The 27,944-nt window shown below is 44.8% G+C and overlaps 1 protein-coding gene across 1 annotated transcript in view; it reads right to left on the minus strand.

The window, feature by feature from the left end:
* The window catches only part of ANO2 (anoctamin 2), a 355,270-nt gene that overhangs the window by 274,522 nt on the left and 52,804 nt on the right, over positions 1–27,944 (minus strand). The window contains exons 4-5 of the mRNA XM_058442076.1: positions 16,007–16,105; positions 13,639–13,641 (exon numbers count right to left, since the gene is read on the minus strand). Coding sequence (XP_058298059.1) covers positions 13,639–13,641; positions 16,007–16,105 — 102 coding nt within the window. The remainder of the gene's footprint in view (positions 1–13,638; positions 13,642–16,006; positions 16,106–27,944) is intronic.

A 27,944-nucleotide genomic window follows, 5' to 3' on the forward strand; every position in this document is an offset into this window, starting at 1 on the left:
GAACAAGACCCTACACAAACATCCCTAGGCTGAAACACCACAGCAGACTTGTGTTGGAAGAAATTTCCAGACTTCAGGGACTCTGTTGGAGAATGGAGCAGGTGCATATCCACAATAAAACACACATAGGTTTCCCCCGTAGTACCACACCATACACATTGGGCTTGAGGCGAGGGACCTGCTTCCTGCCTCCAAGCTGCTGTACGTGTTACCTGTTCCTGAGACTTTCTCCCTCCTCTCCTGCCTGGATGACTCCTGCCTCTCCTTCACCACAAGGCTCATGTGCCAACCCTCCCAGGAGCCCTTCCTTGCCCTCTCACTTCCTGCCATGCTTCCTTGGTACCCTGTGGATGAATACCCACCTCATAAAATATATTGTGGTTTGCTTTTCTTGACTTATGCATCAGTCTCAAATTCTCAGTTGATTTGTCTGTCTGCCCAACAAACCATGGACTTACGGAGAGCAGGGACCCCACCCCTGTGCTAGCACACAGTGGGGACAGGAGGTTGCCTCTTTGCTGACACCAGTGAGATGTGCAGCTTTGAGCAAGTCATTCCCTTCTCCCAGCTTCTTCATCTCCGAAGGGAAAACAAGGGAACCTCTACTGCCTACCACGATGGAGTAACAGGGACCCATTTACTCTCCTGCCTAAAACAACCAAAACACCCAAACAAAATACATGAAATAATGATTTTCAAGATACTAGACATCAGGCAACGAAAGGCAGTGATCCCTGAGAGATGGGAGACAGACAAGGGGAGCCCTGTGAGTCCAGCTCGCTGCCTTGGAAGAGGAAGGGAGACCGGTGGAGCCCAGGAACTCCCTGAGTTGAGAAGACTGAGCTCTAAGTCTGGGGAGACCAAGGCAACTAGAGTTCACAGGACAGAGCACCCCAGAGAGCTAAGAAGATCCCCTGTGAGTATTTAGCACATGAGTGTGAGGAAAGTACCCAAGACTGGAGAGGGAACCATCTGAAAGGGAATAGCACTTATGCCCACCAGCTGTACGGGAAAAATCCCCTAATTCACAGGGCATTGGGTAGTGTGCTCAGATGACTCGGCCATGGAGGATAATTTGCCTTAGACTGAGCGCTACTCCAGACCCACCTAACAAATTATAAAAGAGAGAACTGGACTAAATACTTTAAAAAGTATTGTCCAAGGCTACCACTCCATGGCTCTGAACATTTAACGAAAAAGAAACATTCATTCATGGCACAAGCATCTCTGGGTACCTCCTAGATGTCCAATCCCAAGCTTGGTGGTTGATGGTGGCAAGCCCTGGAGAAACACAAGGAGGATAACAAACCCTTCCATGTACGGAATGTTTTGCAGTGTAGCCAGCACTTCCCTGAGCATCGTTTCATCTACGGTCCATACAAACTGTCAGGTGTGCCTGCCAGGTAGAATTAGCATCTCTACTTTATAGATGAGAACACTGAGACTCAGAGGGGCTGGGAACGGCCACAGTCCATGGTAAAATCATGCAGGAACCCAGGCTTCCTGCCTTCCCCTTCTAGAGCCCTTTCCTTCCACCTAACATCCTTTGATCCTTGGCTGGGCCCCATGGACTGCCCCTGAGAAGAAAGTAGGCTGTAGTGCCCCTTTCCACCCCGGCCAAACCCAGCAGCCCAGGCTCTCCTCTTTACTTCAGCAGGATTCAGGAAAGACACCCCGATCCTCTTTATTATTATTAATACAATCAGCAGTGGCATCATTATTACTGTTATTCTTGGATATCAGAGAATTATGAACAACCTCAGAAATGGCCAGACACATGTTAGCCAGCTGTTCCCCATTATGCCCTCCCTGGGTACATGATACGCCTTTCATATGCTTAAAATCATAAATAATTTTTAAAATATGTTGCTGTTATTTTTTATTCCAGGGCTCAAATGTGGTTCTCATAAAAGCTCACTTTGGCCTCACTGTTACCGTCTAAGGGGTTTACTGTCTTCTCTTACTTCTTTTTTCCTCCTTGTCTCCCTCAGCCTCTCCTCTCCCGAGGGGCACAGCAGTGTGGTCTGAGGGCTGATTTGTTTCCTTTTTATATTAAAATCATGTGCTTTCCTGGGGTGCAGGGAATGAAGCTGCATATATTGGACAGTATACAAGGCACTGTTCCCATTTTACAGATTAAAAAACACTGAGGCACAGAAAGTTTTACTAACATGCCCAAGGTGCACAAACATTGGGAGATCCAATGACCCTGAAGATCAAGGAAAAGGTCTAACAGTCTGAGATAAAAACAACATAATCTTAATGACCCATGAGTCACTAATATCTGCAGTGGCCTAAGAGTGTCTCTCCCAGCAACAGGCAGGAAAGGTCACCCAGGAGGAATGCAGACCAGACATAAGAACAGAACATGTGCTGCAGCTGGGAGCACACGTGTCGACAGAAATTAATGCCCATCGTCTGCCTCTTTTTATTTACTGATGCTTTCCTCTGCTCCTCCTCCAGTCGCTGGATCATCGAAGTTCCATGGTTATTACTTATGGTATCCTCACTCATCTTGAGAGGTAGGACTGGGCTGGAGATGATCATTCCAGCTTTCTATCCACCCTAAAGACTCAGACACACAGAGAAGCCGAACAGTAGGAAAGGAGTACAAGTCACCAGCTGGGCAAAGATGGAAGATTCTGGGGCTGAAGAAGGGAGGAGCAAGAGAAGCCAAAAATGCCATGGAATTCACCCACTGCTCTCCCCGCCAGGTGGTGCCTGCGAGAGGCACACAGGCACATGCTGAGCCAGGACCTGAGGGGTTCCATGCTGCTGAAATCCGCCCCTGCTCGCTTGCTGCACATCACTCATGCAAGTGAGCGTTAAGCCTTTCAGCAATCAAAAGGGAAACAGCGCCAGGAGCAGCCGAGGTCAGCTACAACCTGCAGCCAAAGGAAGACTTTCTCTGTGCACACCAAGAACAGCGAGAACAGGGGCTGCCCATTCCCCTCCGCCCCACCTGTGTCCACAGGTAAGTTTCCCCTCAGCAACAACACTGAGTGTAGACAGACAGTGATATATTTACACAATGTACATTCTCCAGTGTCTAATTCTGTGCTTATGGTTTTTGATTCTGTTGTCAGTAGGTCCTCTACACATGAATGAATGTTTGCTGACTTATAAAAGTTGAGATTAAAACCAAACTTTTAAAATTACATGGCTGACAAGGCCTCTTAGGCGCCATGCCTGCTGCCTCCCCTCTGCAGCCTCAGCCCTGCCCCCCTCTCTGAGCTGCTCCCACACTGGCTCCCCGCAGTTCCACATGCAGTCCAGGGTTTTCTTACCTTGGGGCCTGTGGGCATGTCCTTCCCTCTTCTGGAAGGTTCTCACCTGATCTTCCCACCCACAGACTCCTATCCAGTGCTCACATTTCAGCTTAAATGGCGCCTTCTCTTCCTCTCCCCCACTACCATCTAAATGAGTCTCCTCTGGTTGGCTCTCTCATCACACCCCAGTCTTTTTCTTCTGTTGGTGCCTCCTAATTTATTTTACTTTTTATTTTTTATTTTTTTGAGACAAGATCTCACTCTGTCACCCAGGCCTGTGTGCAGTGGTACGATTATAGCTCACTGCAGCCTCAACCTCCTGGGCTCAAGTGATTTTCCCACCTCGGCCTCCTGAGTTGCTGGGACCACAGGTGCATGCCACCATACCCAGCTAACTTTTTAAAATTTTTTTTAGTTTTAGTAGAGATGAGGTCTTGCTTTGTTGGCCAGGTTGGTCTTGAACTCCTGGCCTCAAGTGATCCTCCTGCCTTGGCCTCCCAAAGTGCTGGGATTACAGGTGTAAGCCACCATGCCCAACCTTGCCTCCCAATTTATAACTAGCCATACAACATCTGAATCCTCCCCACACCAGTGGGGCCAGGGAACAGTTATTAGCACCACTATATCACCAGCCCTCAGCAAACTACCTGGCGTATGGTAATATTCAATAAATATTCATTGGATGGTCGGATGGGTGGATGGAAAATGTAACTTTCCAAAGGATCTCTTACACACAATCTGTCCCCATTAACTGAAGGAGTCCTTTAGCAAAGGACCCAGATCAGGGCAGCTATAATGGTACATGTGCCACCATGATGCCCTGCCCTTTTCTGGCAGGCAGCCCTCAGGGAGCACAGGATTCCTGCCTATTGTCCTTGGATGGAGCCTCAGAATCCATCTCAGCATCACCCTCCAGCACATCACCACCACTGGGTGAGATCTGGTGTGCATGACTCACTCTTTCATTCACTACCAGCATTTATTTAGTGCCTGCTGTACACCAGGCACTGTTGTGGGTGCTGCTGATAAAACAGTTTAGAATAACTTGCTATCGTTAACACATTTTCATATTTTTAACTTCACTGTTGCTGGGCCCTCAGTCACACTTGTCCACTGACAGGCCTCCACGTAGTCAATCAGGCCTGGGGTCTTCCCAGGCTTATATGCACATCCACAACACGGCCATGACCATCTCAGGTTCCTCACAGGAACTGCAGCACTTAGGTACCACCAATTATTTTTTCTTATTTTTGACAGTGAGAAGCATTACAGAAAACAAAATGAATAAAAGCATTCTGCACTCTTTCCAGTCTATTTAAACAGCAATCAAAGCAAACAAAGAGCATGCACCGAAAAGCCCATGAAGGTATCAAATATAAACCCTACCCTCCCAGCTGTCCCTCTATTGAAAACAAATGTTAGAGAACAGGCAATGACAGCAAGAGGAAGACACCACCTATAGCCAACCAACCCTATGTAAACAGCATCAGTCCTAGCTCATTTAAAAAGTTACTGACAATAATAACAAGAATCTGTCCAGAAAGTCATGTTGAAGACTGAGTTGGCAGCGAACCTCCTTCCCACGACCAAAGATCTGCAAGTTCTCCACCCTTAATAAAACTCAGGCCAGGCGCGGTGGCTCACACCTGTAATCCCAGAACTTCGGGAGGCTAAGGTGGGCAGATCACTTGTGGTCAGGAGTTTGAGACCAGCCTGGCCAACATGGTGAAACCCTGTCTCTAGTAAAAATACAAAAATGAGCTGGGCGTAGTGGCGCACGCCTATAATTCCAGCTACTTGGGAGGCTGAAGTATGAGAATTGCTTGAACCTGAGTGGCAGAGTTTGCAGTGAGCCAAGATTGTGCCACTGCACTCCAGCCTGGGTGACAGAGCAAGACTCCATCTCAAAAAAATAAAATAAAACAATAAAATAAATAAATGCCAACAACAAACTCAGAGAATTTCTCCTGATTTTTCTTTCTCGATTTACTGAACTATCAAAAACAGTTCTGATAAAGGAAGGAGTTGGTCAGGGTGAGGAGGGAACATGGGACAACTCTCGTTGCCGAATTTCACATGGCCAGTGTACAGTTGTGAGCTGAAACATCTCTTATCATCCTGAGCGACTGTGCTAGGGATCACAACCCAAACAAGATGCTGGGTGCGGGAAGCATCAATGGGTTAATCAACCTGGTGTTTATTGAGCAAATATTGTCTAAGGAACACCATACTAGAGTTTTCAGGGAACACGTAAGAGATATAAACCATAGTACTTGCTCTCAGGCGGCTTATGATATATTTGGAAACACAAGAGTTAGGACCCGAAGCAGCTGAAAAAAAAACTAACAGGTAAGATAAATGTTGACTGTTGACTAAGAGTCCAGAAAAGATAATATCAGTTCGGGCTGAAGGAATAAAGAAAGGTCTATGAGGGAGGTGAGATTTAGGCTGGGGAGCAAAGGATGAGTAGTATTTGTTTATTCAGACAGGAATGGGAAGAACATTCTAGGAGCAGGGACAAATACTTAAAGCATTTGGAAAGGCTCCAGCCCACGGAGGAAAGAGTAAAGTACTCTGCTTGGATGAGAGTCTAAATCAGGGAGCTCCATCTAGGCTACACAGAGAGGTGTGGTTTGGAGAAGAGCAGTCCAGCATGGGTAGACCCAGAGAAAGCCCGGTGACATTACCAGGCTTGGGGACACAGGGCAGCTTCAGAATAGGCACCACAGGCAAAGTGTACTACCGTATTTAGAGCAAAGCTTGAGGAGGTGACAGACGTACGACACTTTTACTCTTAGATATCTGTGAACAATCAGAATGTAACTGACCCTAAAAGGTAACTGTCCTCAGGCCCCTCAGCCAACATCAATAACAGAGGAAAAAATAAATTCACAAATTGTCATTTGCTTTACCTGTAGACCACAGCATTTTAAAGCTATGACAGACAATTTAGGAGCTAATCTTCTTACTGTACGGGTGAGAAAGCTGTAATCCAGGAATGTGGAAAAACTCACTGAGCAAGACAGTACCATTGTTAAAAATGACCATTGAAATCTGTTGCCTCTCCTAGTCCAGGATTCTTTAATCTAGGATGGAATTCCCCAGAGTATGTTCTGCAGAACATTGCTTCCCCCAGGATAGTCATAGGTGTTCAAGTGTTCCGGAGAAAAAGGCCTGAAAAAAAATGAACCAGTTTTTGTGTTTGTTTTTTTATTTTATTTTTTTTTTTACTACAAGGCTTCTCAAAACTTTTGACTGTTCTGGTAAATTGTAATCATTAGTGTTTTCTGAATTTGTTCAACCATGAAATTTTTTTTTTTTTTTGTAAAACCAAAGACTAGGCTGGGCATGGCACCTCATACTTGTAATCCCAGTACTTTGGGAGGCCGAAGTGGGTGGATCATGAGGTCAGGAGATCAAGACCACCCTGGCTAACACGGTGAAACCCCGTCTCTACTAAAAATACAAAAAATTAGCTGGGTGTGGTGGCGGGCACCTGTAGTCCCAGCTACTCAGGAGGCTGAGGCAGGAGAATGGAGTGAACCCGGCAGGCAGAGCTTGCAGTGAGCCGAGATCCACTGCACTCCAGCCTGGGCAACAGAGCGAGACTCCATCTCAAAAAAAAAAAAAAAAAATCCAAAAGAAGAACAAAGACTATTGTTCTAAAAAATACACTTTGAGAAGTGCCATTCTAGACCACACTATCCACTACCTCAAGTCCAGTTACGGATTTTTCACTAAAGTGAGAGAGTAGGAGCATGGCTTTGGAGTTAGACAGACATGATTTTGAGCCCCTGACTATCTCCTTCAAGCTGTGTGAGCTTGGATAAGTTTATTAACCTCTCTGAGTTTCAATCTTCTCATCTGTAAAACGAAACTAACGCTCATACCTACCTCATCTCGTTGTTGTGAAGGTAAAAACAAATCATGTACACAAGGCTCTTACGAAATGGTCTAGCACATGGGATGCAGTATTAACTATATTTAAAACTCAATTTATCTATTTATCAACTTATACCTATAAGTATTTTGATCTCAAGATAATTTGTTTTGACTGGCATAATTCAAACTGGTTTTATGAATCTTTTTCCTCAAAGTCAAATGTAAGAATTATGAAATGTGGACAAGTTTTAAAACATGTTAATATCCTTCTTTGCAGACACCTCTTACCGAGGCAGAAGCTGTTACTTAAGCCAATTACTGTATTTGGAAATAGAAGTATAAATAGGAAAATAATTCTTGAGTGGAGTAAGCTCTTCTTGACATTAGCCACACCGGGTCTCCTTCCACCATTCATAACAAGGTGAGCCTCTACTTCTATTTCATCAAACAGGAATGGAACATGAAAAAGTCATCATAGACATGCCAAGGTCACGTAGGAAGATCCATGCACAAAGACTCTTCCATAAAACTCCCAAACCCAATGGCAACAAATAAACAAGACTATTCCAAGTTATCTTAGAATCTGCAAAGTGGATTCTTGGAATACAGAGAAAGCCAACAAGCCTACCAGAGACCTAGTTCTTCAATTGTCTGCTTACTGCTTCCTGCCCAGAAGAAGAGTGTATTAGTTTCATAGTGCTGCCATAACAAATTATCACAACACAAATTTATTCTGTCACAGTTGTGAAGGTCACAAGTCTGAAATCAAGATATCAGTGGGGCTGCACTCCCTCTGAAGGCTATACGGGAAAAATTATTTCTTGCCTCTTCCAGCTTTTGATGGCCCCAGGCATTCTTTGCTTTGAGCCTGCATAACTCCAGTCTCTGCCTTCTTCACATAACCTTCTCCCCTCTCAAATCTCTTTCTGCCTTTCTCTTATAAGGATACCTGTCATTGGATTTAAGTTCTATACTAAATCCAGGATGATCTCATCCTGAGATCCTTAACTAATTATATCTGCAAAGATCTTTTTTCCAAATAAGATTATATTTACAGGTTCCAGGGCTAGGACTTGGACATATCTTTTTGAATGCCACTATTCATTCCCTAACAAAGAGGATTATTGACTTTGAAAGTACAAGCCTTGTGATGGTTCATTTTATGTGTCAACTTGACTGGACCACTGGGTGCCCCGATATTTGGTCAGACATTCTGGGTGTATCTGTGAGAGTGTTTTGGGATGAGATGAACATTTGAGTCAGTAGGCTGAGTAGAGCAGATCATCCTCCCTAATGTGGTGGGCCTCATCCAATCAGCTGAAGGCCTGAATAGAACAAAAAGGCTGACCTTCCCACAGGTAAGGGGAAACTCTTCCTGCCTGACTGCATGAGCTGGGACATTAGTCTTTTCCTGCCTTCAAACTTGAACTGAAACATCAGTTCTTGGGTCTTGAAGCTGCTGGAGCTTCTTCATTGGCTCTCCTAGTTCTCAGGTCTTCGGACATAGACTGGAACTACACCATCGGCTCTCCTGGGTCTCCATCACATGAAGTGCAGATCTTGAGACTTCCCAGCCCCATAATTGTATTAACCAATTCCTCATAATACTTCTCTCTCTCTCTGCTTGTGTGTGTGTGTGTGTGTGTGTGTGTGTGTGTGTGTGTGTGTGTGTCCTGTTGGTTCTGTTTCTCTGGAGAACCCTAACTAATACAAGCCTCAAATCTGGATAACTGAGAAATAAGAGGTGCTGCAGTCCTGGCTGAGTAGAGTCCCTGAGGCCGGGCGAGCACCATGAACCAGGAAGAGGTCCTCTGTGAAGCTTTTGCAAAAGCCAGGGCTACCAAATCAGAGTCTCTAGAGGGACAATAACAAGCACCTGAGAACAATTTGCAATCATTTCCAAAGCTAAATGGAATTACCTATCCCTCCTAAGGGGTCACTGAAGCTACTTAAAATGCCAAGTTTCCTTGCTTTTTAACTGGAATTCTATCAGCTCAGTGTGGAAACACCAATTTTTTTCACACTGATAAATAATGCTTAATAGCAATTACATATGTTTTCTGTTCAGGAAACGAAGATAACTTATTCTTTAATAAATGCAGTTTAGTAGACATAAACATTTCAAAATATGGGTTCAACTGAAAAGAATTAAAGTGTCAGTGGCATTTCTGCTCGAACCTTTATCTTTCAATCCAGTTAGCCCCTCAGAAATTTGCAGACATTACTTTGTATTCAACCCTCCCTCAACTACAGTTTAACATTACATCCTCAGTTTTATCCAGAATTAGTGCAAGCAATGGTCACATGAAGAACACTGCAGAAGCTTAAGTGAACTTATTACTGAAAACGTAGTCCCTTGTATCGTTCATGTCCTTTACAATGGGAAAAATTTGCCTCCTTTGGCAAAACAGATGCTGATTCTTATAGACAACTGTGAGCCGCAGTCCTTTCTGTTTTGGCTACCAGAAAGCCCAGAATGCAACTCTGTCTCACCTGCATCCATCACCCTTATTTTTAGTTTCCACTATCATTATTTCCTTTGCACTTCCCTACTTCCCCCCCGCCCCATGAAAAGTTTCATGATTCTTTTTATCTGTCCTTTTACAACCAAACTTCTTTTGGTTGTAATCCATCTCAAGTCCATTTTAGGAAACAGATTAAGACATGAATCAAGTAACCCCAAGTTAATGGGGGCAGAGCCAATAGTAGAACTCAAGGTGAACCACTTTTCACATCTGCTGTCTCTCTCTTAAAATGGGTGCCTTCAAGCTCTGCCTCCTGCACCATGGGATCCCAGTAGTCTTCTCACTGGCTTTCCCAGCAACTGCACTGCAGACCTCACAGGTGGAGCCATCGTGTTTACAGATGCCCCAAGGACCCGTGCTCTAGGAAATGGAAATCCCCAGCACATAGTCCAAAGGCCATCTGTTCCTGCATCTCCACAGATTTCATGTCTGGATTTCTGGCTGCCTTGGCAGAGTTGAGGGACTGGGCCTGCTTCCCCCAACATTGCAAAGAGAGAAGAGAGTCAAAGAGCAGAAACAGCCCTAGTCTTGTACCAATTGCACTGCCTGCACACCTTGCTATGAATAACAATACCAACAGCAGTAATAACAGCAGTTCTCATGGGTTGTGTGTGCCTCTCTGCCAGGCATTCAGAGTACATCATCACCTCCTCCCTCCACAATGTGTATTACTCCCGTTTTGGAGACGCATGGAGCTCTGAGCCTGCTTTCCTAAAAAGGCATGACTTGCTGGAAGTTAACAGCATCTACTTGCATGCAAAGGACACATAAGCTGAAGTTCTGCCATGCTCTGAGGGACAGCAAATGAGACCCCTGCAATATCAGTCACTCTATTAACAATAGCTACAAAAGCTCTGGCGATTGGACAAAAGGGGTTTTTCACCCATCCCAGGCATGTCACTTCTTCCAAATTTAGTGGACTCTGGCTGGATTAATAGGATTTCATTGACATGAAAGTCATCCCTAATAGCCTGCACCGACCTTGTCTCTGCTACAGGCTTGAGGAATAAGAGAACGTAAAGGATGAGAAACGGAGTGTTCATTCATATATACAAAAAAAGCAAATGAGAAATCAACAGAAATGTTGACCACAATCTCTAGAAGAGCCATCTTGGTAATGAGCAGACGTAAGAAAGCACCTGCTTCCATACCGCCATTTCAAACCTTCTCAGGCTGCTCGGGGCCAAAGGCCAGGCCTTCCCACACCCTTCTGTGCATGGATCTTGAGTGTCCCTCACAAAATGCTGGCTCTTCTGTTGTTGTTTTTGGAAAACAAATGCTTCCTTCCAAGATCCCCTCTCCCAGTTAATATCTGTGCTCAGGACTTGGAGTCCCTGGACACATTACAATGGATTTGTCCAGGTTTGAGATCTCAATTTTGTGATTTCCTCCCCATCTTCCCAGTCTCTCTGGACCCCACTGAGTTATGATCCAAGCCTCCACTGCCTGGAGGATGCTTAACTGATCCTACGCCATGCCTCATTCTTCCTCCACGCTCCCCTCGCCGCCAGGATGTGGCTCTCAGCAAATGTGGTTTTTTTCTCATTTTGGTCACTTCCCAAACCCATTTTAAAAAGAGAGCATGCCACCAGCCCCAACACTAGCCCTCCACAGACAGCAAGGCTCGTCCTCCATTTTCCAGGCTCCTCTCTCAACTCAGGAACTGGGTTTAACCCAGACCCCCACCCCTGGGATCACAGCCTCAGATTAATTTTTACAAACATAGCATCCTACCCAGCACACCAAGTTGTATCCCTCCTCATCCATTATAATACCCTCTGTGAACTCCACTACAAGCCATTGCCTTCTATGAGAAAAAGAAGATCTGGGGCCGGGTGCAGTGGCTCACGCCTGTAATCCCAACACTTTGGGAGGCTTAGGCAGATGGATCACTTGAGGTCAGGAGTTTGACCGGCCTGGCCAACATGTTGAAACCCTGTCTCTACTAAAAATACAAAAAAATAGCCGGGCGTGGTGGCACGTGCCTATGGTCCCAGCTACTTGGGAGGCTGAGGCAAGAGAATCGCTTCAGCCCAGGAGGCAGAGGTTGCAGTGAGCCGAGATTGCACCACTGCACTCCAGCCTGGGTGACACAGGGAGATTCCATATCAAAAAAAAAAAAAAAGAAAAGAAAGAAAAGGAAGATCTGGGGCCATGTGGTAAAAGGAAGCCAAAACAGTCTCCCTGAGTCGAGTCTGGGACCAAGAAACTTTGGGAAAAAGTTCTTTCTGTTTTATCTGCAGCCTTGGAGGGGCAACCACATGGCTTTGCCTCTCCCTACTCCCTAACCCACCACACTGACAAACAGAATTGGTGCTGGGCTAACGAGTTACTACTTGACACAGTATCCCATCACTGCATTGAGTCTGGGCACCTGCACTCCCCCTATGCTGCCCTGTGATTGTCGGCACCCTGAGGGCATGGGTTGTTTCTGCTCCCTCAGTGCCTCTCCAAGGACTTTTTTACAGAGGGAGCACTATCAGTGCTGGCTGCTTCTTTGGTCAGAAAGGAAGTTGACTGGGGGACTAAGAATTGAGAATACACATTAAAATATCTCAGAAAGCAAACACAACAAAATCCTGCATTTACACAGCACTGGTTAAGAATCAGATCCTTACAACAACCTTCTAATAAAAATAGGACAGGTATGAGTATGCCCATATCATAGATGAGGCAACTGAGGCTCTGACAGATGGGATGACGTCCCCAAATCACACAATAAATAACTGCAGAACCAAGGTTAGAAAGTCTCTTCTTCTGAGGACTCATCTAGCGCTGTGTCTACCAAAATGGAAAGCGGGGAGAGAAACCCAGAGATGGCTGCTTTATAGTATGTTCTCACCCTCGCCAACTCATCTACAAGTTCAAATGCAGGTACCACCTAAAAACTACAGATGTAAGTTCCAAACAGCTAGGGTATAGGGGCACTGAAACTCTGAAGGCCGATATGTCATTTATGCAAAACTATGCTCTAAAAAGCATAAGCGTGTGAAAGGATAAAGGAGATACCAGAGGGACCAAAGGCAAGCACTACCCAGGAAGCCAAGTCTGGGACTCAGGAGGAGAAGATGGCAGAAAGACAAGAGATGTGGAGGTGTCTGGCTGGGTGTGGTGGCTCATGCTTGTAATCCCAGCACTTTGGGAAGCTGAGGTGGGCAGATCATGAGGTCAGAAATTCGAGACCAGCTGGCCAACATGGAGAAACCCTGTCTCTACTAAAAATACAAAAATTAGCTGGGTGAAGGCCGGGCGCGGTGGCTCACGCTTGTAATCCCAGCACTTTGGGAGGCCGAGGCGGGCGGATCACGAGGTCAGGAGATCGAGACCATCCTGGCTAACACGGTGAAACCCCGTCTCTACTAAAAATACAAAAAATTAGCCGGGCATAGTGGCGGGCGCCTATAGTCCCAGCTACTCGGAGAGGCTGAGGCAGGAGAATGGCGTGAACCCGGGAGGCGGAGCTTGCAGTGAGCAGAGATCGCGCCACCGCACTCCAGCCTGGGTGAAAGAGCGAGACTCCGTCTCAAAAAAAAAAAAAAAAAAAAAAAAAAAAAATTAGCTGGGTGTGGTGATGCGCACCTGTAATCCCAGCTACTCGGGAGGTTGAGGCAGGAGAATTGCTTCAACCTGGGGGACGGAGATTGCAGTGAGCCGAGATCACACCACTGCACTACAGCCTGGATGACAGAGCAAGACTCCATCTCAAAAAAAAAAAAGATATGGAGGCGTCATAGGGTGTGCAAAGAACAGAGAGAGAGGCTAGGAGGAGGCATCAGAGGTGGGGGGTGGAAGGAAGAGAGAAGGAAAAGAATGACAGTAGAAAGATGGGAAGGAAAGCAAAGAAGGAAAATAAGCAAGCGGAGGTTGAAAAAGGACACACTTTTCCTATGTCTCTAGGTTTCCCCTAAAAGGATTACCCCGGGGGATGGAAATCATAACATGGGCATTAGAGTTTTGCTCACCTCCTTTCCAAGTATCAGCAGCAGAGATTAAAACATAGGAAACAAGACACAAATAGAATGAGTTTAAGAGAACATTACACATTCAGATAAATCAGAGAGAAACGAGAATAATACATTGGAGTTAGAAGGAAGACAAAAGAAAGGCCGGGCGTGGTGGCTCATGCTTGTAATCCCAGCACTTTGGGAGGCTGAGGCGGGCGGATCACGAGGTCAGGAGATCGAGACCACGGTGAAACCCCGTCTCTGCTAAAAATACAAAAAAATTAGCCGGGCGTGGTGGCGGGCGCCTGTAGTCACAGCTACTCGGAGAGGCTGAGGCAGGAGAATGGCATGAACCCGGGAGGCGGAGCTTGCAGTGAGCCGAGATTGCGCCACTGCACTCCAGCCTGGGCGACAGAGCAAGACTCCGTCTCAAAAAAAAAAAAAAAAAAAAAAAGAAGGAAGACAGAAGAAAGAGGAGATAGGGTTGGCCAAAACAGGACCCCACCAGGAGGAAGCAGAAGCCTCCACCCAAAGCTGAAACTAGTATCATGTTGCCAGGAACTCCAGAAAACATTAGCTAAGGAGGAGCGGAGGTCCAAAACAAAGATGGCACCCGCATTTGAGGGCTGCGGTATTAGGAGTGAGAGGACTGAAACTAGGAGACAAAAAACGCAGCAGTGCAATCGAAGGGGAAAGACACAGCATGGTCCTTGTGAAACAGACACTTCAGGCCTGTGACCCCCCTCCCTGCCACCAAAAATCACCTTTTGTTGGCAAAAACTAATATTTATGTTTGTGTTTTTTCATTGTTTAATAAGCATTTGTCCACCTGCCGTGGAGTTACTGTCCATTGTAATAGACCTATAAGAACAGAACCCATAGGCTTTATTCTTCTCAAGTAGAGGAATCATGATGGTATCAGTCACATGCTGGTATTTGATGAGTGATTTTCGATGGAGATAGCAGATCTGTTGGTAGTGAAAATGGTGTTAGCCAACAATGTAAATCAGAATGGTGTTGCTGACTATAATGATAGCACTGAGAGTGGGCATGGTGACGAGGGGGCAGGTGATCACAGTGGTGATACAGAAGGCAACAAATATGGAATTCTGTTCACAGTGGGCAGCATGAAAACTATGATGATGGTAGTTACAAAGAGCAAGATGATCTTTGCCATGGTAAGTCACCACTTACACAACTACACTATGGAAAGGGGTGTGTGTGTGTGTGTGTGTGTGTGTGTGTGTGTGGTGTATATGAGAGAGAGAGAGAGAGAAGAGGGGGTGGAGGGAAAGAAAGAGAGACCACCCACAGTTCACCCATGGTTAAACTAGAGTGCCATCTGCCACAGGACCCTCCCTAAGAGACATCGCAGAGGTCAAAGTCAATAGCCACTCCTTTCCCCTAAAATACCTAATGAATAAAGAATGGAGTATCTGTGAGCACATGCTTCCTTTCTCTTCGGAGCTATTTGCTAGATTTTGTTACACAAGGAGACATGTCACCTAGAAATTCCCTGGGTAGTTTTTTTTTTTTTTTTTTTTTTTGGGTAGAGGTGGGGTTTTGCTATGTTGCCCAGGCTGGTCTCAAACTTCTGACCTCAAGAGATCCTTCCACTTCTCCCCCACAAAGTGCTGGGATTACAGGTGTGAGCCACTGTGCCTGGCCTCTGGGTAGATTTTTTAATTATGTATAGACTATCCTGGATTTAAAAAAAAAAAAAAAACTACCTCAAACATCATCTAAACTGTGTGGCTGTCAACCCAGATGTGCATCATCCTGGGGATTTTTTGCCTAACCCTCATGAGAACTTCATTCCATACCAACCAAGTAGGTCAAATTCCCAGAGATGGGACAATGGCATGAACATTTCGAAAACACTTAGCAGGTGATCTTAATCAATTCACCTGATTAAGAACCTTCTTATTTACAGAAGAGATAAGTGAAACCCACCACCACACAATATTTAGTGGCAGAATCATAACTAGAATAGGTATCTCCACAGCAAATTGGTGCTGTTTCCCCTGCACACTGCTGACACAGTCAGCATGGCTTGCAGCCTTCTCTCATTACTCTATTCACTAAAGAAGTGTCTGGCTGTACTAGGACCCCGAGAAGAGACAGAAAGGAGGTGAAACAGAAAAATGAAGAACACGGACAGGGACAATGTGTTGCTTCTCATGCAACAAACCCAGCCAGTGCTCTGAGGTGGAAGGATCTCCCTCCCCACCCCAACTCTTCCCCATTCCCCCACATCATGGGTCCCTGGGGAAACAAGTGTGATTTCAATTCCACAAAACCCACATCCCACCTGGCCCTATTCCCAAATTATTTGCATCCATCCGGCCCTCAGGAGGCCCGGAACCCAGGAGAAACATGCTCATACTTTCTTGGTAGGAACTTTGATCTTCAAGAATTCTGCCTCTCTGGCCAGCACCTGCCACGGGGCGTGTATCCGGACAAAGATGGATCCCTGGCTTTTATTCTGCAAGGTACAAAGAAAGAACAAATGGAAACACTTGTAAGGACATAGCTTAAATTCCTGGTTCTTCAACTGTTCCACACAAGAAGCCCAACCCATTGTTCTTACAGTTTCTCGTTTTCGTTCTCTTTAAAATTCACCAGGGACCAGTCCCTTCCCACCTGTACCCAGTTTATCAGTCTATTCCAAAAATGCTCTCATTGAAAACAGTAGGATAGTGTTCCCAAAGTGTGGCCCCTGGAAGTTTGGTGGCTTCAAAGCAAAAAAAAAAAAAAAATGTTAAAACAATTTTGGTCACAGATTTGAAATATAAGCAATCATGATTTTCACAGAAATCTCATTACACTCTTAATAACAAGTGGTTGGTTTTCCACTGCTCACATTCAGTGAATAACCTGCAACTTGTCTCCATTCATACGTTTTTGTTTATTGTTCAAGTTTGTATTTTTGTTCTACTATCATGCTGTTATAGCCCCAAACCACAAAAGTGATCTACTAGAACCTAGCAGTAATACTATAAATCATAATGACAATGGTACAATGCAAAATAATATAAACAGGGCTCCTATATGAATACAGAACATGAATCTATGTCTCAGGATAAGTGACTGTGTTGTGTGTTGATTTCTCCCAAAAAATGAAAAATAAGGACAGAAAATGCAGTGATGAGTATTTGAAAGTCCGGTTTCATTGACCCAGCAATTCATCTGGCCCTTGTCACCATGTCTGTTACAAATAGGTGTCAGATTATGAGAGGAAGGCACCTCATCTTCAAATAAACACTCACTTTGTTTCCAGAACAAGCACGCACAGGGGAAAAAATACTTTCTGATATGAACTTAATTAATTTTGTCACTAAAGAACTAAAGAGGACCAAAACCAAGTAGGAAAAACTGGCAAGTCTCATTATTGGTGAGAAGTTTCTAAAACTACCTGCAAAATTAAGCACAAGCATTGTGTTTAAACTCCTTCACTGTGTTCAGAGAGAAAGAACAAGCTGATAGCACAATCCTTCATTCCGCCCACTGATCTTGGTTTAGTGTTGAAGACTATGTAGAAAATCCTCAACTCACAGGCTCTGACTGTCTGCATTTTCAGTGTGCCTGGCAGAGAGATAGATGGCAAATAGATTACTTCCCCCCACCGAAGAACACTATCTGTGGAGGTGCTCACATGCGTTTTTGAAATGATGAACAAAACAAAAAGATATTTTATGGCACTCATTAATGCAAGTGAAAACTATTTCTATTATTCTTCAATGGCAGCTCCAAAATATGTTCAGTAATTCAAACGTCCAGAACCAAACCTCACTTTGAGGAAGAAAGCTCATGACTTACAAGGCAGAAAAATGAAGAATAAACCAAGATTTCACAAGGAGATTGGACGATGGTGTGAAAGGCTTGGGTAGTCTAGAGTTTGAAAATAACAATTACCACAATGCGTATTTATTGAGTGTATATTATGCGCCAGAACTGAGTTAGGTGGTCACGTGCATTAGCTCACACAATATTTGCAACTATGCTGTAAGGCCAGTACTACCACAATCTCTATTCCACAGCTGAGGAAACCCAGGCAGGGAAAATGTAAATGATTTGCCCAAAGTTACACAGACAGTGCAATAAAAATAGTTTTCAGACATGACATGGTCACTCAGGATAATTAAGAAACACACCCAAGGACTGTAACACGATACAAAGACATGTGTTTAGGCTAAAATCAAATCCAAGGGTTGATAACAAACCTATGTGGCAGCCCTAAAATGAAACCTTCCCAATCCCAACTGTGACATCGTTCTGACAAAATACTGAAAGTGGCCTTCAGCAAGAAATCTCCCCGATTTTATCTTTGGTTATGCAGGACTGCTAGATAGAATCATCAATCACTTGCTGCTACTTCTAACTGTAATTTAAGCTTTTCCAATTAAGTGAAAATAAAGGGTAAGAAAAGAAACCATCTGTGAAGCTGACCTGCAAGCCCAGCTCTCCATCACGGCCCCAGAAGTTATGTTTTTGGTGAAAGATGGCAAACAGCATCATCCCTCTCGCTAAGAGGAGATCACGACGATTATGAATGTTAACATATTACCCTTTGTCTTTATTTTCAAATTGTGATGAATGCTGTTTTAACTTTCTTTAGGGTCGGTGGCTCAAGTGTGTAACAAATGTCCATTAAGTGGGTGCAGATGTTCTAAGTTTGAGGTAGGGTTGGGAGGGCAAGGGTCAAATTCCAAGACCTTGGTGGCAGACTGCTAGCTGTCCCCTGACAGCTGTTCTCATGTTCTTCATTTTTAACAAAGCACATGGCCGTTCAGCATTAAGACCACATCTCCCTTGCGATGAGGTGTTTCCATAAACAGTATTTCTGGCCAATGTCGCCAGGTGGAAGTTTCTGGTAACCTTCTTCAAATACAGCAAGTAGGTGCTTTTTGCCCCGTCATTTCCTTCCATCCCCTTAACCTGCTGCCTGGAAGATGGACACAGACATTTTAGACCTTAAGGTTAAAGTCCGGGCCAGAAACAGCAAAGTGTCAAGAGAGAAGCTGGCTCTGGCTCTAGAGAGTGTCATAGCAGCCCTGGGCTGCCTTTAGATTTTTACGTGAAAGATAGAATTCTACCTTGTTTATCCACGGTGATTTTAGAAGCTCTATCAATTGCAGCCTAATCTTACACTAACCAATGCAAAATCGTTTCCCAGTATGGGGTTGCTAACTTTCTCCAGCAAAGCATGCATCTCTACTCTCCTCAAAAGGAACTTATTTTAAATAAAAACAAAAGCAGGAATGCAGTTTTGTGGATCTAGTCATGTTCCTTTCATGCTGTGCAATATTGTCACCTTCTCATAAAAAGGAAAACATACCCACCATTGTGAAATATTAGCTGATGTGACTGGCTGTGTCTCCAAAGAAAAAAATTACTCCTTGAAAGCTCCGGAGCACAACCATCACCGAATGCATCCCCCAGGAATCTAAACCTGAAAGTTAACATGTATTGACTTTTAAAAAAATGTTTCCTTTTCCCCTAGGCCACTCCAACATCCATTCTGCCCTGCTTGTGGATGTGGGTTCTTTTAGGCATAGAAGGGGAGTGGAAGAGCTTGGAGCTTCCAAGTTAGAATAAGATCTGAATCCTTAGTTACTGTGAACAGTCCTGCAATAAACATAGGAGTGCAGGTATCCCCTTGATATACTGATTTCTTTTCCTCTGGATACATACCCAAGAATGGGGTTGCTGGATCATATGCTAGTTCCATTTTTCGTTTTTGAGGGACCTCCATTCTGCTTTCCATAATGGCCATACCAATTTACGTTCCTACCAGCAGTATGTGAGAGTTCCCTCTTCACTGCATCTTTGCCAGCCTTATTTTTTTGGTCTTTTTTATAGTAGCCATTCTAACTGGGGTGAGATGATATCTCATTGTGATTTTGATTTGCATTCCTCGATGATCAGTGATGTTAAGCATTTTTGCATATACCTGTTGTCCATTTCTATGTCTTCTTTTGTGAAGTGTTTATTTAGATCCTTTGCCCAGTTTTTAATTAGATTATTTGTTGAATCAACCTAAATGTCCATCAAGAGACAAATGGATAAAAGAAATGTGATATATATATATACACACATATATACATATGCACTGGAATAGTACTCAGCCATAAAAAGAATGATATCCTGCTATTCACAGCAATATGGATGAGCCCAGAGGACATCATGTTAAGTGAAACAGGCCAGACACAGAAAGACAAATACCACATGTTCTCACTCATATGTGGAAACTAAAGAATATTTGAGCTTATGGAAGTAGAGCATAGAATTATGGCTATTAGAAGCTGGGGAAAATGTGGGGAGGGGAGGATGGGGAGAGGTTGGTTAATGGATCCAAAGTTAAGCTAGATAGGAGGAATACCTTCTAGTGTTCTGCAGCACTGCAGGGTGAATAGGATTAATATAATTTATTGTACGTTTCCAAAAAGTTAGAAAAGAGGATTGTGAATGTTTACAACACAAAGAAATTATATATTAGGGGTGACAGATATGCCAACTACCCTGATTTAATCATTACACATTGCATATGTGTATCAAAATATCACTCCGTATCCCATAAGTATGTACAGTTGTATCAACTAAAAGTAAAAGGAAAAAATATATTTGTGACAGCATTATTTCTAACAGCAAAATACTGAAAACAACCAAAATTAATTATGGAACAAGATCAGAAAGGGAAAAAAACTATCTAGGTGTATAGCTTCCCTCATAGTTTAGAGATTCAGATAGAATCAGTATTTCCCACTAATTCTGGAATCTTCAACACCTGAAAATAAACGGATACCTATGCCTCAATTATTTTAAAAAAAAAAAAGATTTGCCTCCGGAATTTTGCAGCTGTGGGAGCTTAGGCAAGTCACTTAACCAAATGAGTCTCACCTTCTTTATCTGAATAAGGAGGATGAAAAATGTTGCATGGCTGTTGTGAGAATTGCAGATGAAGTAGGTGAAGTCCCTGCTAGTGTGCCTGAAATGTGGAGTGTTCAATAAACGTCAGGCATTACTATAGCGATGAGCTCTACCCAGGTAAAATGACTGCTTCTTGACTACAGGACAGTATCTGAAACTTCTTCTGTATTCTTCAAGCACCTAGCACGAGACTGCACACACAGCAGGTCCTCACTGGGGAAAACCAGTTCCCGTTAGATTAAAATTGTGAATGAGTAATCCTGGTTCCTTTCTTGCGTTGCACTTTTAAAATTATCTACAAGATTTTCAAAATGTCCCACATGTCCTAAAGGAAATCACAGGTTCAAAATATAGTGCATCTCCAGAATTTGGGGACAAGGTCAGAAAATACAACTTGCTGAAATCGACAGGAAATTTAACACAACATTAAGGGATTAGCCATCAGAGGATATAACCCATCCCTAAAGAAGATGTTATAAATAAGTAATCAATATGACTGGAGGGGCTCCCAAATCTCAATAGGCAACTAAAACTTCAGTTCATGTAAAATGAGCTGTAATACGTAATTTGGTCCTTGTCATCACAGAAGGGAGAACCAGGGCACAGATATTTCTGTAGGAAGGCCCAGGCCTGTCAGTCTAAGGTAGGTAATTTTTCCAGGTCCAAGCAATGTGAAATATGTAACAGAGCAGGAAATGTCTCTAGCTTAGTTGAAATGTCTCAAAAAACCATGCAATCCTTTCACTGTGACTCCATTTTCATAAAGCCCTACAAACCCTGCTTCTCTAGTTCTTGGTATCAGAGAGAGTTACCCAAGAAGACAGTTTGAGTACTGTGGCCAAAGGAAATGAATACTCCTCAATCAGAGCCTGACTTCTGAGTTCACCGGTCTCTCTCTCTTTTTTTTTTTTTTTTTTTTTCCCCAAGATAGGGTCTTGCTTTGTCTCCAGGCTGGAGTGCAGAGGCACGATCTTGGCTCACTGCAACCACCTCCCAGGTTCAAGCAATCCTCCCACCTCAGCCTCCCGAGAAGCTCGGATTACAGGTGTGTGCCACCATACCAGCTAATTTTTAAATACTTTTTTAAAGATGGAGTTTTGCCATTTTCCCCAGCCTGGTCTCAAACTCTTGGACTCAAGCCATCCACCTGCCTTGGCCTCCCAAAGTGCTAGAATTACAGGCATGAGTCACCACATCTGACCTGTCCATTTCTTTTAACTCATGATGTCCACTGGTTTCCCAGACCTGTCCTCCACAAGTAAACTGGTAGAGAACTGAGTTCACAAAGAGGCTAAGTCAGGTCTCTTCTTGAACCTGTGCCCTGCCCAGTCTGCTGACGTCTCACTCCCTCCCTACCCCGCTTCCTCTCTAAAGTTAACTCGACAGCAAGCCTGATGATTTGCACATGGCCTAAGGTACCAGCCCCTCTCGCCCTCCTCCCCAGTCTCCAGCACCCAGCCCTTCTCACTGTCATCTGGCTGTTCCACCAGCTTCCCACCCTGGAGCCTCCTCACATTCTATCCCTCCATTGCAAAGCTCTCATCATCGCCCATCCCACCAAACTCCTATTTGGGTCTCAGCTTAAACATTCCTTCCTCAGGGAGCCTCTTCCTGAGCCCTGGATTATGCCTGGTCCCCTCCTCTTGCTTGTACAATTTCTTGTCTTTCTCTTTCATAGCACGAACCCACTATCACTATCATTGTGTCACTAGGCATCTCATATCCTTCTTCTCTGCTAGACCTGTAGCTCCATGAGGACAAAGAATGAGTCTGTCTTGTTGTTTGCTTTGTCCTCGGCAGCCACCACAGTACCTGACATATAGTAAGTGCTCAGTAAATATTTCTGGCAACTCCAGTACACATATACTGTATTCCTAGTGGATTCCATTTGGATCCTGTGACCGATCTCTAAAAATTATCTACCATGGCCCACAAAGTAATTGGTGACCTTTGGCCAACAGAATTTAAATCTAATTCAGTTTTGAGAAAATAATTCAATTACCCCTAAGTGTCATTTTTGAATGTTTCTCTCACATTGACAGCTAAAGTTACTAAAGTTTCCACCTGACCAGGAACCATCTAAAGATCGTGGAGGGCCTCTCCATCCTCTTGGTGGCCCCCGATGCTCACTGCATTTGCAGACCGCCATTCCCTTTCCTAGAGGCCAAAGGAATTGACACAGCCTCACTCGTGCTCACAAAACACAACCTGAACTGGATATATCAGAAACTTTTCTGCCTCATAGGCTTCTGGGGGTGTTACAGCATTAAGGAGAAGAATCAGGAATACTCTGGAAAATAGACAAGGCTTCAAATGTCAGTCTTTGATGTCTTCACTCAGCAAGCATTAGACTGCCATGGTGCTAGTCAACACCCCATGCTGACAGTTCAAGGCAGGGCCAGCTTAGGGACACAGAGGAATTTCAGAATGGTGAACTGATTTGGCCACAGGACTCTAGAGTTGCAAGCACCTCCAAGCACACCTAACATGTCTTTCTCCAGTAACAAAGGAAGACCTGCAGCCCAAGAGTCTGTGCTGCATAAGCATAGACATACAGCTAATTACAAGCAGACCCAGGTCTCCTGGCACCAGCATTCATCCCACCCTGCCATCCTGAGGGCTGCCAACCATCCGTGGCAATCCTGCAGCCCCTCCCTTCACAAGAAATCATGGTTGCAGGGGAAGGAGGAATGGGCTAGGGAATGAGGGAAGAAGGGGCTCATACCCCCAGCCACCTCTCTCCTGCACTCCAGGCCCCTAGCAGGGACTGCAGGCCGCGCTCCCGGTGAAGTTATCCTCACTGTTTTTGTCTTGTTGTTATCCAAAGTTTGCATGTGGATAAACAAGACAACATCCTCTCTCTAGAGAGACAAGAGTGAGCGGGAGGCAGCCACAGCCAAACACTGGAAACTGATACTCCTCAGGCCTCCTTCCCCACAGCCCTGCCAAGCCACCTCCATGCTGACCCAAGGGGCCTGAGTGTACTCTGGTCCCGGGCCCTGCTGTGAGGCAAGAACATCAGCTGCAGCACATCGGCGCCCGGGAATGGTGCTGTAAGGAAGGGTGGGGGGGATGAGCCTGTCAACGATGGAGGGGCAGAGAGGACACAGACTCCCTTGGACTCCCCTAAGACATCACCAGTGCCCCCACCGCACCTGCTGGGAGCCCCACACTCTCAGATAATCACGATTGAAGCTCACGCAGCTGGAGGACAGGGGTGCTGAGACCGTGGTCAGGGCAGCCATCGTCACAGGTGAAGGAGGAGGGTGAGGTGTAGCCTTGAGACAGAGGGCTTTTGAAATACGAGCAGGAATTCATCTGAGACAGGCCTCCCATCTGCTCCATTTCAGGAACACCACAGTCTACCTGGGTCATTGTGAAGATCAAAGCCTTAACTTCCTTTTGGCTCTCAAGAACGTCCAGCCTCTGATCGGGGGCAGGCTCTGCCTGGTCCTCCTGAGACACGGGGATTTGGGATTAAGCACAGGAAAGATTGGGATTAAGCACACCTTTCCTTCCTGCTTAGGGAAGGAAAGGTAGAAATTTGCTCTCCTGGGAGCTCCTGGATGAGCGTACTGGAATCTCCTCTCCAACCCTGTCCTGCATAGGCCAAGGTGAAGGTGGCCAATAATCAGCAAAGGCAGAAGACAGAGCCAAATGCCCACCAAGCCCCATCCCAGAGACCCACCAAGACCAGCAGCAGGACCCTTCCTTCTTATGGAAAAGACTTCACCTGGTTCCCAATCAACGACCAGGGACAACTCAGGGTCCTATGGACATGAAAACTCAGCCACTTTTGTCGCATTTCTGGGTGCCAACCTGGGCAGACACCCAGAAGGGGTGATCTCTGGACCTATCACCACAGTCTCCACTCCGTGTATCACACATCATTGCACTCCAGCCAGAGGCAGCCCAGGAACAACTCCTCAAAGCCCAGGTGAAGAGGAAGCCCAGGTGAAGAGGGAGCCCAGGTGAAGAGGGAGCCCAGGTGAAGAGGAAGCCCAGGTGAAGAGGAAGCAGTGAGGGGAGCCCAGGGAGACTGAGGAGTCAAACCCTTTGATGGGGTCTGACTCTGTCCCCGCCCAAATCTCATCTTGAATTGTAGTTCCCATAATTCCCACGTGTTGCGGGAGGGACCTGGTGGGAGGTAACTGAATCATGGGGGCGGTTTACCCCATACTGTTCTCGTGGTAGTGAATAAGCTCACAAGATCTGATGGTTTTATAAGGGAAAACTCCTTTCTTTCTTTTTTTTTTTTTTTGAGACAAAATTTCGCTCATTACCCAGGCTGGAGTGCAATGGCGCAATCTTGGCTCACTGCAACCTCCACCTCCCAGGTTCAAGTGATCCTCCTGCCTCAGCCTCCTGAGTAGCTGGGATTACAGGCACCCACCACCACACCCAGCTAATTTTTTGTATTTTTTTTTTTTTTTTTTTAGTAGAGACAGTGAGGGGAAACCCCTTTCATTTGGTTCTCAATTCTCTCTTGTCTGCTGCCATGTAAACATGTGCCTTTCACCTTCCACCATGATTGTGAGGCCCTCGCAGCCACGTGCAACTGTGAGTCCGTTAAACCTTTTTCTTTATAAATTACCCAATCTCTGGTATGTCTTTTTTAGCAGCATGAGAACAGACTAATACACCTTCCAACATATCAAGGGTGAGAGAAGCTCCTCCCCACTCAACCCGAGCTGCAGAGGACCCCAAAGGCAGCATGGCACCTTGAAAGACCTAACCTATGGGGAGTCAGCAACAGAATGTGACTAAGGCTTCTCTGGATGTTATTCTACTTCAGAAATCCCACAGGTGAAAGAAATAGGGAATAATCCCCACCATGTAAGATAGGCCCCGGGAAGGCCATGGGTTCTGGAGCCTGAGGACCAGGCCTTGGGCCCCAGCTCTGTCACTTACCAGCTGCACCATTTCCAACAAGCCACCAAAGCTCTCTCGGATTGACAGGCAATGTTAAATAATTGTAATAATTAATAATAATACCACTTGGAGGAGAGGAGGATAGACTTTACAAAAGGACCTGTGGAAATGTTTGGCGGTGGTAGATATGTTCATTATCTTGATTACAAGGCAGTGATCGTTTCACAGTGATGGTTTTGAACATATGTCAAAACTCAACAGATTGGATACTTTAAATATGTGCAGTTTACTGTACATCAGTTATACCTCAAAAAGGCTAGAGGGAAAAGATATGCAAAAATGTAAAACAACGCAATACTTCTTGTAACTTTTTTTGTTTTAGAAAATCATTATTTTTAATTATAATGTTTTATGTTAAATAAACATTATTTACTTAACAATATGTTATATATTTGTTAGCTTTTAATTAATAATAAATATTCAAAAGTGAATAATGATTTCATGGTATCTCAGAATCAAATAAGGTTGTACATATGAAGGTATTTTGTAAACTATGAAGTGTCTACAAAAGGATTTTTTAAAGAGCAAGTGCAGGGATAGGCACTGTGAAATCTCTGCCTTGGTACCCAAAGCACAGGGCATACCCATGCCCCTGGGGCCAAAAAACACATGTCCTTGACCCCTATGGGAATCCCACCATGCTTCTTGGATCCCACATAAAAAAAATCATAGCTGAGCCCACCGAGGCAATAGCCCTGGCATGTAACTGAACAACACCAAGTGAGGTTGAAGATAAAAGTGAACATTTCTCTTGGAAGTTTGCGATGCTCAAAGATAACAGGCTGAAAGTAGCCGGATGCAACATTTCTACCAAAAATGAGAGAAGGACAATCCATAAGCCCCAAAGATGTTGGCAGAAAGAACAGGGCCTCTCCCAAAACTCAGGGAGGCCAGTAGGCTGGCACCTGGGCTTCCAGCACACTGAACCAGCCCAAACGGGGGATCCTGGATGAACTGTGAGGAAAGACCCAAGGAAAATGCTGCTCTTTCCTATTCATCACAGTGAAATTGTTCTGGACAGTTGCCATCCTGCAAGTGGAATCAGATGCTGTGGATCCTAACTCTCAGCAACAAGTGTGCCTCTCCCTCGCCCCCACCAGGACACGGAGAGCACTTCAGTGCCTGAGGAATGGAAGGCAAGAGAGCAATGGGCAAAGGGGTGCCCTAGCTGGTCATTAGTAGATACTCAGACCACAGATGATCAGTAGGTCCTGGCTGGCCTGGAACATCCCTGTTTATTCTTCTTGCCTCATCATCCCATCAAGTTTAGGATTTTAGCATTCTCAAAAATGTCCCAGGCTAGACAAGTAAATCACAGGATCACCCTGTGAGCACCACTACATTTAATAGCCATCAAACCTTTGAGCAAGAATGCCCAGTATCCCCTTCCTATCTTTCATTTATTTGGCCCATGTGAAAAATATCCCACTCAGAGAGAAGCATTCCCAGGCATTTAAAAGCTGGTCATATTACCTCTAAAAGTATCCCTATCTCTTCATTATCTGTAATGTCTCTCCTGACTTAAAATTTGCATGATTCCTTGATTTTGCTACTTTTCTTCCAACCTCAAGACATCTCTCTAAACCCTTTATCTGTAATTAACTCCCCTCCCCCACAAGGATATATGCCCCTGCCTTCTCTTAGCAGTGACTCATCTCTCCCTTAAAGAATCTCTACACTATTTTCCTATGATTCAATCATCCCAACAAAGTTCAATTCAACAAGTATTTATTGGGCAACGACTGTGTGCTTAGCAGTGTGCTAAGAGTTAGGGCATATGAAAGAAATATAAGCCATCATGCCATCACACTATCATGCCATCATAACCACATGCATTCACACCATCATGCCATCACACCACCATGTCACCACACCATCATGTCATCACACCACCATGCTATCACACCACCATGCCATCACACGATCATGCCACCACAACATCATGCCATCACACCATCATGGCACCACACCATCATGGCACCACATCATCATGTCATCACACCACCATGCTATCACACCATCATGCCATCACACGATCATGCCACCACGACATCATGCCATCACACCATCATGCCATCATGCCATCACGCATTCACACCATCATGCCATCACACCATCATGCATTCACACCATCATGAATTCACACCACCATGCATTCACATTATCATGTCACCACACCATCACGTCACACCATCATGCCATCACACCATCATGCATTCACACCATCATGAATTCATACCATCAAGAATTCACATCATCATGCCACCACACTATCATGTCATCACACCATCATGCATTCACACCACCATACATATTCACGCTATCATGCATTCACACTATCATGCCACCACAGCATCATGCCACCACATCATCAGGCCATCACACCATTATGCATTCACGCCATCATGCAATCACACCATCATGCATTCACACCATCATGCATTCACACCATCATGCCACCA

The sequence above is a fragment of the Hylobates moloch genome, unplaced genomic scaffold (genome assembly GCF_009828535.3).
Source record: "Hylobates moloch isolate HMO894 unplaced genomic scaffold, HMol_V3 SCAFFOLD_8, whole genome shotgun sequence".
NCBI lineage: Eukaryota > Metazoa > Chordata > Mammalia > Primates > Hylobatidae > Hylobates > Hylobates moloch.